Genomic DNA, 16,810 nt, shown 5'->3' on the forward strand with positions numbered 1-16,810 from the left:
TATTAACGTTACTTGAAGGAGCTAGATTAAGCCTATATAAATATAATATGTAAAATGTATTAACAACGATTAAATTCCTTTTTAAATTATAAATTTAACAGGCAAACAGAAAAATTAAAAACTTAGAATTTATTTCTCTCCAAGAAATAATTGAAATGTGAAATTAAATAAGAAATGTTTAACATTTATTCCAAAGTGTTATATAGTCATATATCCGACTCCAATACCCAATAACATATAAATATTTCGCCCCCTAAAAATTCATAACGTTAAAGTAAACATCCGTTTTTATAAACAATTGTCCCCCTCAAAACCAAAGCGTATGAACGCTAATCCATAAAATTAACATAAACAATTGAACACTTGAAATAATAATTGTCCCTCTAACAACCAAAAGCGTGAGAACGCTAACTCAGCAATTAAAATCGGACCAATCAAATCATCGAAATATCAAACACGCCACCAAAGGGCTCCCAAATTTAGCTTATAAATATAACCATAAGACATTTTTGTAATCAGTTCTAAGTTTTCATTCAAATAATAAAGTACGTTGCTTTTAACTCACAAAAAATATCTTTTTTTCCTTATTGGGAAAAACGGATATTTAATTGGCGCAGTCGGTAGGATTGGAAAAAAGTTATTCTATCCGTGTTACATATAGAATTGTTATCCGTGTATTACATAGAATTGGTGAATAATCATTGTAGTGAACTGTTATTCTATCCGTGCGACGCGTAGAATTGTTATCCGTGCGTTGCATAGAATTAGTGAATAATCACTATAAAATTCCGATCCGACATCAAGAACTTACGGGTAGTGCTCAAAAGTCTACAACAGTGAAAAATATTTTCTACCAACTGTGCGCGAAAATATCAACTGTGTGTTGCAACCAAAAAAAAAAAAAAAATATTTACAACCATTAAATCCAATTGAGGAACGAAAACGCCAACTTGTGTGCGAACAAAAAACCAAAATCCAAAATAAAACATAACCAAAACCAACACCTGGCCGGAACTAAGGACACTCCTCATCAATGAATTAAAAACGCAGACCCCCTGTGAGGAACTTCTTCGACGCCTCTACAACACCAACTATGCAGGAAATCTTCGTAAGTTTGTAACAGAATTAGAAGATAAGTCCTATATTATAACAAACAAATTAAGACTAGAAAACGATGCAAATAACACCGCTCTTTATACAAACGCGTTAAATAACACTATAAAAGACGTAATAAACAAAAAATTACCCGATAGATTATTTATGACGTTAGCTAGATACGATATAACCACAGTCAGCAAATTGAAGCAAGTAGCTCAAAGAGAAGGGTTATACGAGAATAGTATAACAGAAATAAGAAAATCAAATCAAAGCCAAAATCAGAATCAAAAAGGTGTACTATTTGTACCCAATAGTACAACTCCGTCTCAAACAAAACAATCAGATACAATACAAAACCAAAAACTATTCCAAGAATTTCAACAAAAATTAAATATTGACAGGGCTCAAAATCCAATGAATAGTCAACAGCAAAACAACTATTCAAAGAATAATGTAGCAAACCAGCCTACAAGAAGGCAAAGAGAAAGTAATAGTGGAATTAGCAAAATGGACACATCCGAAAATTTTATCAGAATGCCTCGGATCAATCGGAAGAAGAGATAGAGACAAGTCCTTCATCAGAATAATGATGAACAATAAACCTTTGAGATGTGTAGTCGACTCAGGCTCTTCAATTAATATAATGTCCGAAAACTTTTTTAATTTCAAAACCTATTTAGGAGATTCCAAAATTCACATGATTGAAGGAGCAGTAGAACTAAAAGAAATTATTTTCCTTGCACCCAGCAAACTTTGTCCGACAGAACAAAAATTTTATATCCATAAATTTTCAAATAAATACGACATGTTGATAGGCAGAACTTTCCTAAAAGCCTGCAAAGCACAAATAAATTATCAAGAAGAATACGCAAAATTAGGAAACTATACATTTTATTTTAGAGATGTTGAAGAAATAGAAGAAGAACAAAACATAGAAGTTTTGGACCCACCCACAGAAAGGGACCCGGAAACAAATTTTGCGATTGAAAACGAAATAATAGAAAGCAATGAGTATAGACTCGACCATTTAAACAACGAGGAAACTCAAAAACTAAAAAAGGTCTTGTACGAATTCAGTGACATTCAGTACCGCGAAGGTGAAAATTTGACTTTCACGAGTACAATAAAGCACTCTATTCATACAAAACATGAGGACCCAATCTATAAACGACCATACAAATATCCCCAAACATTCGATATGGAAGTCAACAAACAAATAAATGAAATGATTGAACAGGGTATCATTCGAAAATCGAATTCCCCCTACTGTTCACCCATTTGGATCGTTCCAAAAAAAGGAGATGCTTCCAAGAAACAAAAATTCAGATTAGTCATTGACTATCGAAATCTAAATGAAGTCACAATATATGACAAATTTCCAATTCCAGTCATGGACGAAATTCTCGACAAACTGGGAAAATGCCAATACTTTACCACCAATGATTTAGCTAAGGGATTTCATCAAATTCAAATGGATCCTGAATCTATTGCAAAAACAGCTTTCTCAACTAAACATGGCCATTACGAATACACACGTATGCCATTTGGTCTTAAAAATGCCCCGGCAACATTCCAAAGATGCATGAATAATCTTTTGGAAGACCTTATTTATAAGGATTGCCTTGTTTATCTGGATGACATCATTGTGTACTCCACTTCATTGGAGGAACACATACTATCACTCAGAAAGGTATTTAACAAACTAAGAGAAGCTAATCTTAAACTCCAACTCGACAAATGCGAATTTATGAAAAAGGAAACAGCATTCCTTGGTCATATAATAACAACAGAAGGTATAAAACCTAACCCAGATAAAGTCAAAGCAATTCAAAAATTTCCGATACCCAAAACTCCAAAAGAAATTAAATCATTCTTAGGATTATGCGGATTCTTCATGAAATTTATACCCAACTTTGCACATATTGCAAAACCTTTAACTCTAGGATGAAAGAAAGGAGCTAAAATAAATATAAACGACCCAAATTATATTTCATCCTTCGAAAAATTAAAATATCTCCTTATGAATGATCCTATACTTGCATATCCCGATTTCAAAAACCATTTTTCCTAACCACAGATGCTAGCAACATAGCTTTAGGTGCGTTCCTCTCACAGGACCATAGACCTATTTCTTATGGTAGTAGAACACTTAACGAACACGAACTTAATTATTCAGCCATAGAAAAGGAATTACTATCTATTGTATGGGCAACCAAATATTTTAGGCCATACCTTTTCGGTAGAAAGTTCGAGATTCTAAGCGACCATAAGCCTTTAGTATGGCTCAACAATATAAAAGAACCAAATATGAAACTTCAAAGATGGAAAGTAAGACTAAATGAGTTTGATTACAAAATTAAATATTTACCTGGCAAAGAAAATCATGTAGCAGATGCCCTTTCCAGAGTTAAAATAGATGAAAACTTTTTAGGATCAACAGAAAGCACAGCAGCTACAATACATAGTGCTCACGAGGATAATGAAAACTACATTCCAATAGTAGAAAGACCCATTAATTATTACAACAGACTAATAGAATTCATTAGAGGTTCAGAAGACAAAGCAGAAACAACAACTTACTTTTACAAAACAAACATAAAAATAACATACAAAGAAATGACCAATGCTTACGCAAGGGATATAATCATAAGATATCTTTGCAGTGAGAACACTGTACTATATTTTCATAATGAACAAGATTTTCCCATATTCCAACAAGCTTTTATCGAAATAATACAACCAAACGCAAATACAAAAACCTCGAAATCTAGCATTAAGTTAGAGGACCTTCAAACGTTTGCACAATTTAAAGAAATAATCCTAAAACAACATAAAGAATTATTAAATCCAGGAATTGAAAAAACAATTAATTTGTTTAAAGAAAAATATTATTTTCCCGATTTTCAAAACCTAATTCAAAACATTATTAATGAATGCTCAGTATGCAATATCGCAAAGACAGAATATAGAAATACAAAACTAACTTTTGAAATAACACCAGAACTTTTTAATATCAGAGAAAAATTAGTCATGGACTTTTACATGATCGACAATTTACAATTCCTTTCATGCATTGACATTTACTCAAAATTTGCAACACTTGTAGAAGTAAAGTCTAGAGATTGGTTAGAAGCCAAGAAAGCAATTATGAAAGTATTCACTGAAATGGGCAAACCAATAGAAATAAAATCAGACAAAGATTCAGCATTTCTGTGTATAGCACTAAAAAATTGGCTACAAGAAGAATATGTAAAGTTAGAAATCACATCAAGTAAAAACGGCATCTCAGATGTAGAAAGATTCCATAAAACAGTAAATGAAAAACTCAGAATTATAAATAGTGAAAATGACATCGAAGATAAATTACTTAAATTTGAAAAAATTCTCTACGAATACAACCATAAGACGAGACATAAAACAACTAACCGAACACCAGCGGACATTTTTATCTATGCAGGATCCCCCGACTATAATACCCAAACAAAAAAATACATCAAATAAACAATTTAAATGAAGATAGACACGACTTCGAAATCGACACTAGATTTAAACAAGCACCATTAGTAAAGTCAAAAACGACAAATCCATTCAAAAAGACAGGAGAAATAAATCAGTTAGACGAGAAACATTTTGAAGAAAGAAATAGAGGACAAAAAGTTACATACTACAAATCAAAATTCAAGAAGAAAAAGAAAGTTAAGAAAAGCAAATACGACAATTAATTAATTACAGGTCAACAACTCAAGAAGACTTTTTTATGCATCATGCTATTCTTAACATTTAAATCAACATGCAGTCAATCCATTGACATAAACCCAGTAAAAGCACCAAACGGTTACTTAATATTTAAAACAGGAACCATGGACTTACCGACAAACTTTGAATATCATTATTTAAAAGTGAATTTAACATTAGACATTACATATAATAATTTAATGCAACAAGCACAAGAATTTAAAAACCTAATCCATATTCAATACTTAACAGAAAAACTAAGTAGGGAAATTAATGGAATACACATTGTAAAACGTAACAAACGAGGACTAATTAACGGAATTGGTTCAATATACAAATATCTTTTTGGTACTCTTGATCAGGAAGATAAAGATGAATTAGAAGAAAAAATAAATAATCTTGAAAGCAATAGCGTACAAGCAAACGAACTAAATTACGTAATAGACACTGTTAATAAAGGTTTAGAAGTAATAAGCAGCCTCAGGAAAGAAAAAGAAAAATCAGTAAGATTAGAAGTTCTAATCTTTAATTTTGAGCATTTCACAGAATACATTGAAGACATAGAAATGGGCATGCAGCTCACTAGACTAGGAATTTTCAATTCAAAACTTCTAAAACATAATCACGTAAGTCATGTTAATTCGGAAAAACTATTGAATACAAAAACTTCCACCTGGCTTAAACCAAGTTCAAACGAGATATTTATCATTTCAAACATTCCTCAAGAAATAATAAAAACCCCTATCTTTGAGATACTTCCTTATCCAGACGAGAATAAAAATATTTTGACAGAAAATTCATACGATAAATACTATTTTAATAACAACACTTTGTTCAATAAAAACACAAAACAAATAGAAACTAACGAATGTATAATAGGCATTTTAAATCAAATCCCAACCACTTGTAAATACACTAAGACATATAAGAATTTTCAAACTAATTACATTGAACCAAACATAATTGTAACATGGAATCTACCAAAAACTAAACTTAATCAAAATTGCGTAAACAACGAATTAATAATTGAAGGCAATAACATAATAAAAATTTACGATTGTGCCTTACAACTGAACGAAATATCAATAACAAATTCATTGCTTGACTATAGCCAAAGCATTTATGTAACAAACAATATCACCAGGCTAGAACCTATTTCCTTTATCCAAACAAAAGAGATAATTAACGAACATACGAAATATTATACTGCATTTCAAACTATTACATTAACCACTTTTATACTTACTATAATAAGTTTGATTACATACTTAATCTATAAGTTTAAGACAATGCCACAAAAATTAATAATTAAGCATTTTCGATCAAATAACAATCGTGGTCCCACAGACATAATCGAAACCCCAATTGTTGAAAAAATCGAGTGCCAAATTATAAACAAAATTGATACTCCAATATTTACAGCTGAGAAAAACCCTCGCTATATCCCAATGTATCCGCCTGAGGACAGGCTATTTTCTTTAGGATGGGGGAGTCATATATCCGACTCCAATACCCAATAACATATAAATATTTCGCCCCCTAAAAATTCATAACGTTAAAGTAAACATCCGTTTTATAAACAATTGTCCCCCTCAAAACCAAAGCGTATGAACGCTAATCCATAAAATTAACATAAACAATTGAACACTTGAAATAATAATTGTCCCCCTAACAACCAAAAGCGTGAGAACGCTAACTCAGCAATTAAAATCGGACCAATCAAATCATCGAAATATCAATCACGCCACCAAAGGGCTCCCAAATTTAGCTTATAAATATAACCATAAGACATTTTTGTAATCAGTTCTAAGTTTTCATTCAAATAATAAAGTACGTTGCTTTTAACTCACAAAAAATATCTTTTTTTTCCTTATTGGGAAAAACGGATATTTAATTATATATTGCTATTTTTCCTCTTTGTTACTTGTTTATCCTTAATAATAAAGCAAATGTTTTATTACTTATCCATTGTAATACACAATAGCAAACAATTTTGATGATTAGCTAAATGCTTTTAAGTTAAAGAATTTAGTAAGTTACTGCAATAATTTGTATTTATTAAAGACAAACAAAATATTGAATTTTAAATAAAATTATAAACGCAGCACATTTGAATTTAACTATTTTTATATATCATTGAAATCTTGCTTAATTTGGAAACTTCTTGTTATAATATCATCTATGTGCCGATTCCAGATTCCTCGCACAGCTTCAACGACATCACATCAGAAAACTTTTGATTTTTGGTCATGTCTTTCAGTTTAAGATAAGGAAATTAAGATTTGGGCACTCCAAATAAAGCACTATGTCATTTAACCAAAATCACTGACGGTGACGAAGATGATCTTATCAGATCAATGATGAGAACAAGGATAATTGTTTTGGTTATGATTAAGGAAAATAAAAGCCAGGAATCTTGCAAATTGCTGTCCATAAAAAGTTGTCTCTATTGTTAATCACATCAGATTGTACGAGTTAGGCAGATTCAATCACTTTTGCTGTATGAAATTTGTATAAAATTCAGATTTACTTATGGGTAAAAACTAAAGTTATAAGACTTACCAGTTAAAAAGAAAGAATATGTAAGGATATTACGGAAAAATTAGGCATATTTAAGCTCATATTGCAAAGAATTCTTATCGATGAAGCCTACGCGTTCTGGAACAATTTAAAAGAGGCGGAAACGATTCCGATGGATCCAGACATTTGATTCAAGTCATTAGTCTTTTTTGATAGAATTTATGAATATTAAGGAAAAACCATATGGATATTATGCCCATCTATCAGGCCATACCAAACGTTTGTGAACGGATAAAAACTGGTGATACCTGTAAGCAGATTCACTTTTGCTATATGAAATTTGTATAAAATTCAGATTTACTTATGGGTAAAAGCTAAAGATCTTAGGCAAAGAGTTATGGACTTACCAGTTGTAAAGAAGATGCGTTTTGCAACGAAATAACTTCTGGAAACAATCATCTCGAAAGCTGCCAATGACAACAATAACGAAGATTGAAGCTATTATAACGGCGTTATATATAGATCTTGAAATATTTTTATCGCAAAAACCGCGACACTTCAGAGCAATTGACTTCTGTTGAATATGTTTTGCTGTAAGAAATTTAAGCAAAATTTAGATTTATTAACGTGTAATTAATAAAAACTAAAAATCTGGAAGAACCTTTTGCAGATGTAGATGAATCGGCCGAGTTCCCATTCTATGTAGTGCCCAATGTTTTGGATTGCAGCACAGTCGTTACGAGTTGAAAAAAGTTTTTCTCAATAGATTGTAAGGATACTAAGGAAAAATATTAAAGCTCGGCTAGAAATGAAGCATTGTCGATTAATCCTGGTCATCGTGGTAAAAATTGGGAGTCGTATCCGTTGGATCCAGTTATCCTGTCAATAATAGACTTCACCATTTGACAGATTTTGGGCATTGGACTAACTAATTTTCTTGATGGAATTCATATATTAAGGAAGATTCAAAGCCAAAATTCGGGATAACTTTAACTTACCCCATAGCTACCTCGCATTGACGCAATATCGAAGGCACATTTAAGGACAAGCTCTGGTGATACCAATTTACAGATTTAATATTTGCTGAAACAGTTTTATGGATACATTTATATTTTACACATACTTAAATATGTGCATATGTAGGTAATGGATTACCTAATAGACTTACCCCGTTAGGAAAAATTTTTTCGTTCTTGAAAGAAAAAGAAGAAAAAGGAAAAATCAAGATGTTCTAGAAATTCGAATTGCTAGGTACCCTTATTACTAAAACGGAAAGGAAAAATCAGAGCAGAAATTCTCTTCTCCTTTTGGGTGCAAGTTAGGAACTATTATATTAGTTGTTGTAAAAAATTTATACACAATTCCCATATACTTACATAAATAATAAAATATTAAAGGTTTAGCAAGAAAATGCTAATAGACTTACCCGTTAAAAAAAAAAATAATTTAGTTTTTGTTTTGACACTTTTTAGGAATAATGGGAAAAATTTAATGATTTACTTTGGGTCTAGGCACAACCAAAGCTGAATACAGAATGAAAAACTTAAATAATTTCTTAGGTACATGGAAAAATCAGCTTACAAAATATTTGCATGGCCTACGATGATTTCCAAAAAAATAAGAGTGATGTGCATTTAACAATACCATGAGATAAAGTAGTGATGTCTTGTTTCCAATTTTTTATCGATATTTTCAATCGATAGTTTGTCCACCGGCTGAACCCAACCCCAATTACTAGTGATGGAAAAATAATGATATTTGTCTACCCGATATTTCCATCTTTTGTTGATATATCGATATTTATATCGAAATTCGTAAGCTTACAAAAACGAAAATATATCATTTCTAAAACCAGGAACAAAAATTTCATATTTAACTAACAGTTAAGAGAACTTTTAAACTTATACTCCTAAATTACATAAAGAACATTCGAAAAGAGTAAAACAAAATTGATAAAACCCACAGTGATAAAAACTTTCACTCGTTGCAGAGGACGGACGTGTTTTTTTTGCGCTTATCAACTTTTATTTTTTCTCGCGACTAAATACTTTTACATAACTCTTAAATTATCGGTTTAATTAAAAATAATTACAACATCCGAATTTTATTTTCATTTCGCAAATTCTTGCTGTCGTTTTTGTTTAAATTTAAATAAAATCAAAACTTACAACAATACTTGCATTAGCGGTGTTGTTGTTTTGTTTATCTCTTTTGCTTTTGTGTCTTTACCGTTTTAACTAACTCTCGCGCTCTTGCGTACAAATTGTTGTTGCATGTGTTCAATTTGACGCGCTGTCCCGCTCTTTCCTATTCTTGATTGATTTGCGCTCTCGTCTTTTGCCTACCCGCGACTCTGTGATACGTGTTTTTGTTTTTGTGTTTTCATTTCTTTTTATTCTTTAGTTGTGAAGGCTTACTCTGCACATTAACCCTTGTGTCAGAACTGGTCAGTATATTCTTATACACAGATTTTTTACCTTTAGAATTTTTATTTTTTATTTTTTGTATTTCCTTTTGTAATTAAATTAAACTTTTGACAAAATGGTTGTCTGCTCAAAAAATAATTGCATAGTTGCCACTAATGCGGTTGACTCCCATGATTATATTCTTAGTTGGTTGTGTGACAATGCGGTTCACGTTAAGTGTGCAGGTTACACAGGCAGAATCAAGGAGTCTATTGCTAAAGGTGGTGGCTTAAAATATGGATGTGATGCTTGCCGGGAGGTCGAGAATGAGATGCGCTCTTTCATGAGGCGGACTAGAGATAGTTTTGACACTTTAAGGGCAGGTTTTAATAAACTCCAAGCGGAGTTTACTGCGGTGGAGACTCAGTTCAGAAGTTTATCGCTTATGAATGAGTCTCCGAAACGTAAAAGGACCAGTCCTTGGGGTGTTTCTGTATCTGTAGATCCGCCAGCGTCTCTTATCGTCCCCGACCGGTCTCATGCACCGTCCACTCCTAATGTACAGCAATTGATATCGTTTAAGAGCCCGGGTGTGAATGCTATTAGTAATGAATTACCGGTATCACCTGGGAATGATCTCTTAAAAACGATGTCCGATGTGTCTGGGCAATTACCCATTCCAATGGAAATTGCCGATAGTTCTAAAAGTATCGAGTCCCGTAAACAAGTTGACTGCTGCAGTGGGTGACTTGTCCAACGTTACTGCTGCGGCTGACGCTTCGGGACCGCGGCCTCTCGTTGGCATACCACCAAAGAAACATATATTTGTTTCTACGCTAGACCCTGTTGTCACATCTGATGATGTAATAGCCTATATTCGGAAGAAAGTTAACGTCTCGAATATTGCGGTGGAGAAGTTTAAATTTTCTTATTCTCGGGACATTTCGTCCTTTAAAATTAGTGTTTCTGCCAATATCTTCGACACTATATGTCGAGAAAATTTTTGGCCGAAACATATAATAGTTAAGGAATATACTGTAAAAAAGAAAAATCGGCAACCGATTCGCTTGCCTACAACAACAACTAATACTATTCCTGCCTCATCAGCATCTGCTGGTGTGTCAAAAAACTAGCTTCGTCCCTTAACCTGGGTCACCAGAACGTTAGAGGACTGAAATCTAAACTTCCTAATCTCTATAGTCTTTCTTTTGAGCATAACATTCTAGCTTTCACAGAGACGTGGCTAAAACCTGATATTGCTGATGCATCGGTTTTTTCAACAAACTTTTCTATTTTCAGACGTGACCGGATTTCTCGCATAGGTGGTGGCGTTCTGATAGCTGTTGATGCTGCTTTATCATCTGAAATGATTCAATTTTCTAGTACCCAGGAGATTGAGTTTGTCGGTGTTAAAGTAAATTTTAAATCTTTTAATGCTTTCATTACTTGTTCCTATATTCCACCATTGTCAGACATGGTGGTATATTTAAATCATTTAGAGGCAATTCTGTTTGTCTCCTCTTTAGTTTCGAGTCAAGACATGCTCATAGTTGTAGGTGATTTTGAATGATGAATTTACCCGCTTTAGCAGGTAAGTTTCAAAAAACAGGTCGTTCATCAGATTATGCTCTGTATACAGTCGCTCGTTCAAAATTCATGATGCTTAATACACAATGCTATAAGAATTATCTTCAGCGGTGTAAGCTTCAGTTTTCTTCTGACCCTAAACAATTTTATAATTTTGTTAATTCTAAACGTAAGACCTCTGTGCACCCATCTTTTTTGTCTTTTCAAAATAAAAAAGCGAGCACTGATAAGGCAATTGCCGATATGTTTGCGAGTTTTTTCAAAACAACTTATTCCTCAACGGAATATCGAGCAAGTCCGTATCCTTATCATTTAAAAAAGGCTAATTGCATTTTCAATCCAGTGATTGATGAAAGTTCTATTCTTAGCGAACTTAAATTAGTTAAACCTGTTTATTCTCCGGGGCCAGACGGTATTCCTGGATGTGTACTCAGGTTCTGTGCAAACGCATTATGTAAACCCATTTTAAAATTGTTTCTATTGTCTGTAGAATCTTCCTCTTTTCCATCTATTTGGAAGGAGTCGTATATTATTCCTCTGCATAAAAATGGCAAAAAGTCCGAAGCCTCTAACTATAGGGGTATCTCAAAATTGTCCGCTATTCCGAAAGCTTTTGAGAAAATTATAACTTCTCAATTGCAACATATTTGCAGCTCTATTATTTCGCCATCCCAACATGGGTTTGTGAAACGTAGATCTACAACCACTAACCTTTTAGAATTTACATCAATAATTATCAAGGGGTTCAAAAATGGTAAACAAACTGATGTCATATACACTGACTTCAGCAAAGCCTTTGATTCCGTTAATCATACCCTATTGCTTTCTAAGCTGAGCGATACCCCTTTTCCTTTCTTGGGTTCGAGAATATTTAACAAATAGAAAACAGAAGGTACTTTTTAAGTCTTCTTTTTCCGTTTCCATTTCTGTGACTTCTGGTGTACCTCAAGGTAGTCATCTTGGCCCTCTGCTCTTCACACTATTTATTAACGATCTTCCATCAGTCATTGTTCATTCGCGTGTGCTTATGTATGCTGACGATGTCAAGCTTTGTCTTACTTATAAAGATACAGATTCATTTAGTCGGCTACAAGCTGATCTTAAAAACTTTCAATCCTGGTGCCAGTTTAATCTACTAAATCTTAACACTACCAAATGTAAGGTAATGACTTTTTTCGTAACTCTCCTCAACCGGTCACTTATTTTCTAAACAACAGCCCTTTAGAACGTCTAAATAATATGAATGATTTGGGCGTACTTATGGACCATAAGTTAAATTTTAACACCCATATTTCCACCACGGTCGCAAAGGCCATGAGTGTCCTGGGTTTCATTAAAAGATGGTCAAAAGAATTTGATGACCCCTATACAACTAAAGTTCTTTTTACTTCGCTTGTCCGTCCTATTTTAGAGTATGGATCTTGGATTTGGTCACCTCAATATGAGTCGCACCAGATTAGACTAGAATCCGTTCAAAAGCAGTTCTTGCTATTTGCTCTTCTTTGATGGTCAAAAGAATTTGATGACCCCTATACAACTAAAGTTCTTTTTACTTCGCTTGTCCGTCCTATTTCAGAGTATGGATCTTGGATTTGGTCACCTCAATATGAGTCGCACCAGATTAGACTAGAATCCGTTCAAAAGCAGTTCTTGCTATTTGCTCTTCGTGGCTTAAGCTGGGATCGCAATGTCAATTTGCCTTCGTATTCTAGTAGACTTCTCTTGCACAAGCTTCTAATTGGTGACATCGACTCGCCTGAGTTATTAGCTCAGGTGAATCTGTCGGTACCATGTAGACGGAGTAGACATCCTTTAATACCTTTATCCCTTAGTCGTTGTTCTTCTAACTATGCTATGCATGAACCTTTTAGGGTCCTCTGCTCTGATTACAATCTTCTATTCCCTGTAATCGGCTCAGAGTTTTCTATTAATATGCTTAAAACATCTATCCTATCCCATTTAGTTAATAGATAGCTTTAGTATTATGTGTTTGTCTGTCTTTTCTATTGTGTATTTTGTCCACGCGATTCGTGCCGTGCGTTATACGGCTGCACCCCTCGGTCGGTCGGGTGGGAGGTGGGCAGTTATCTGCTTGGGCTCGCGCGTAACAGGCCTTGTCCTGGTGTCGTAGGGGCCACTTGAACGTACTGCGCATAGTATCGTCAACGTCCGCTAAAAAAAAAAAGTGAGTGCACACAAGCAAAGGTACGTATTTCCCTCAATCTGAGGTCCCACATGCCTAGTGATGGCAATACATCGAGCAGCAATCTGAGGTCCGATAGGTCTAGTGATGGCAATATATCGAGCAGCAATTTGAGGGCCGATAGGTCTAGTGATTGCAATATATCGAACAGCAATCTGAGGGCCGATAGGTGATGGCAATATATCGAGCATTTGTGTTTTTATCATATTTTTTAATTAATCGATAAATTGATATTAGATTGATATTATTCCTAGCAGTGGGTTATATATTTTATTGCTTCGCCACCTTTTGCCGAGAAAGGAGTTTAATCCACAATTAAATTAATTCGATTTAATCTACAATGGAAGTTGATGAAGAAGAAGTCGAGGCTCCCGAGGCACCCTCCAGCAGCAATACAGGCGAGAAGAAACGTTTCGAGGTCAAGAAGTGGAATGCTGTAGCACTTTGGGCTTGGGACATCGTTGTCGACAATTATGCCATTTGCCGCAATCATATCATGGATCTGTGTATTCTGTATTGAATGCCAGGCGAATTAGGGATCGATAACCACCGAAGAGTGCACCGCGGCGTGGGGCGTTTGCAGTCATGCCTTCCATTTCCATTGCATTTCACGTTGGCTGAAGACCCGTCAAGTTTGCCCCTTGGATAATAGTGAATGGGAGTTTCAGAAATTTGGCCACTAGAGGAACAATGGCAGCACTCGCACACACACACACCGACACACACTCACACACACTAACATTTATATGTACAAACATGCATTCATATAAAGGATGAGCAGAACTGAGATGACTTCTACTGGACAATCTTGATAGGAGCATCAGAAACCAAATGATTCTTTTGTCATAATTAATAAATATAAAAACAGAAAAATATAACAACAAATTGTGCAACTTTTTTTAGTCGGAATTGTGGCATCTTGGGAAACCTTTTCGATTCCACAGCTAACATGCTTTTTTTCCAATAGCAAAGTTAGAAATTTTTTTAGTTCAAACTGCAAAAAGAAAGCCGTAAAGAAAAAAAAACTCAATTATTTATGTTTATGTAGGGGGGTCGAACTTTCTTTTGGTTTGAATTTTCCCTTTTTCCTCTTTTCTCCCAGTAAAGTGTTGACACGTAGAGAAATTTCACTTCACTTGTATGTATATTCAGGTATATAATTCAACTAAAACTAGCTTACTTAAGAGCAGGGCACCAAGCCCCGCTTGGAGCGAAGTGTGGGGAGTTCTTTTGTGGGGAGAGCGATGGGCATCATCGGGAGAGCGGCGCGAGGTGAAAGCTTCCGCCTCCTTTAACCCTTGTGTTGCCCGGTTGGGCATAAACATGCTCCCCCCCTTGCAGGAGTGCAAGACCCAGGCAGTCTAATGGCACGCTCCGGACAGGGTCCAGCCAAAGACTGTGCGCATCGCAATTGGCCGCCCGCCAACCCTGGGTAGACTCCCCTCCAACATGACCTCCGTGATCACATCCGCGCCCAGGACCAAAGACACTGACGACGGTCGGTAGAACGTATCATCCGCCAGGACGATGCCCTCGAACTTTTTGGCGATCTGCGGGTCCACCGGAGCGCTTGGAGTGCGGCAGCACAAGCCATCGACCACCTTCAGGATCGCCTCCAATCGCCATCCTTCACTGATTGGGGACCGGATCACTGCTGCCACCGCTTTCTCTGCCCCTATATTGACGGTTGTCAACTTAAAGGCCGTGGCCAGTGACGTCGCCATCGACGATACCGCAGAACAAGGGTCCACCAGGGCCTTCACGTCGACGGTTTTTCCCCCCGTCTCAAGACGCACCATCGCCGTGGGCATCAGATGCGGATTGCGGTGCTGCAGCAGTGGTCAAGGTCAGTTTTGGATCGGAGGGTGGCGTTGGTGCTACCCTTCGTCTGGAGGACTCGGGGGTGACTCGGTGTACGACGGAGCTGGGAGTGCGTCGACGTGGCTGTTCATGGAAGTGGAGCAGCGCGTGGTGATCCTCCTCACATATTCGGCACTTATCACCGCTTAAGCAGCTTCCTCCGGAATGTTGGTGGGCCAGGCAATTGGCGCAGTATTTATTGGCAATCACTGCCCTCATCCTCTTCTCCACGTTCAGCCGCAGGCAGCGACGGCATCGCTTCAGAGGATGGATTCCGCGACAGACTCGGCAACGGAAGGACTCAGTTCCTCGCGAAAATCTGCGCTCCTCTTTCGATGCCTGTATTGAACGCGGTCTCGGAGCCATGGAAACGGGATCTAGGTTGACGAATATCAGGAAGCTGCCGGGACAAATAATGAAGAAAGCGGATTAATGTAGGACGATAGAATACACATATTACTACTGGCAGCTCGGCCCTTCTTAATTGGGAGGAAGGACCAAGTGCTGGACGCTACTGTAGTTTTACGTAATGGGTTTGAATTCTTTCTTCTGGAGGAAGAAAGATCAACTTTGCGACGGGACGCTTCACAATACCGCGAGCGGTAAGCAGTTCGACGACGCGGACATTGCCGTCACTGCCAGGGTGTGTTTGGTGGATTCGCCCGAGACGCCATTCATTAAATGGAAGATTGTCGTCTTTGAGTACCACCAGATCGCCCACTTCAAGATTTTTAGAAGGGAATCGCCACTTATTGCGCTTATGTAGCTCCTTCAGATACTCGTCTTTCCATCGGGTGCAGAAATGCTGACTCACGGCCTTCAGACGCTGCCACCGGTTAATGATAGACGGTACCTGATCCTTGATTTCAGGTTCCGTCACGGATAGCAATGGACCGCCCACTAGGAAATGGCCTGGGGTCAAATCTAAAGAGTCGGTGGGGTCTTCAGACATAGGAGAAATCGGCCGCGAGTTCAAACACGCCTCTACCTTAGCCAGCAGCGTAGAGAACTCTTCAAAAGTATACCTTTGGTTGGAGGTGGCCTTGTAGAACAGAGTTTTAAACTCTTAACTCCAGCCTCCCACAACCTCCCATGTGTGGTGCCCGGGAGGGATGAAATGCCAGGACAGATTCTGAATGCTGTAGTGGGATAATATTTTCTGCTGGCTAGAACTTAGGAAATCTTTTTCAAGCACTCTGGATGCACCTACGAAGTTTTTTCCGTTGTCGGACTGCACTGGCTGGGGACACCCTCGCCTCGATACAAAGCGAGCGAATGCTGCCAGAAATGCTTCGGTACTCAAATCCGACGTTGCTTCAAGGTGAATGTCTTTGGTGGAAAAGCAAACAAAGACACACACATATCCCTTTGATATGCGGCAAGCGCGGCCGTTGAAACTCTT

General features: G+C 36.4%; 1 protein-coding gene and 1 long non-coding RNA gene across 5 annotated transcripts; one reads left to right on the forward strand and one right to left on the reverse strand.

Moving 5' to 3' along the window:
- Window positions 1-7,194: 7,194 nt before the first annotated feature.
- LOC124461520 lies at window positions 7,195-8,935 on the reverse strand. Of its 4 annotated transcripts, none has more exons than XR_006955122.1 (7): window positions 8,780-8,935; window positions 8,522-8,657; window positions 8,352-8,436; window positions 8,015-8,281; window positions 7,761-7,944; window positions 7,396-7,661; window positions 7,195-7,331 (listed from the first exon to the last, which is right to left on the reverse strand). It is a non-coding gene; the product is annotated as an uncharacterized LOC124461520 (long non-coding RNA). The 4 variants fall into 4 exon arrangements; XR_006955120.1 differs by having other exon boundaries at window positions 7,396-7,682; window positions 8,015-8,289; XR_006955119.1 differs by having other exon boundaries at window positions 8,015-8,289; window positions 8,780-8,934.
- A 4,947-nt stretch (window positions 8,936-13,882) lies between these two features.
- On the forward strand, window positions 13,883-14,326 carry LOC124461521 (RING-box protein 1A-like). The gene is given in 2 exon segments (XM_047013022.1): window positions 13,883-14,053; window positions 14,055-14,326. Coding segments are annotated over 2 exon segments (342 nt in total). The 5' UTR covers window positions 13,883-13,888; the 3' UTR covers window positions 14,232-14,326.
- Window positions 14,327-16,810: the final 2,484 nt, after the last annotated feature.

Source organism: Drosophila willistoni, unplaced genomic scaffold (assembly GCF_018902025.1).
Source record: "Drosophila willistoni isolate 14030-0811.24 unplaced genomic scaffold, UCI_dwil_1.1 Seg522, whole genome shotgun sequence".
In the NCBI taxonomy this organism is placed as follows: domain Eukaryota; kingdom Metazoa; phylum Arthropoda; class Insecta; order Diptera; family Drosophilidae; genus Drosophila; species Drosophila willistoni.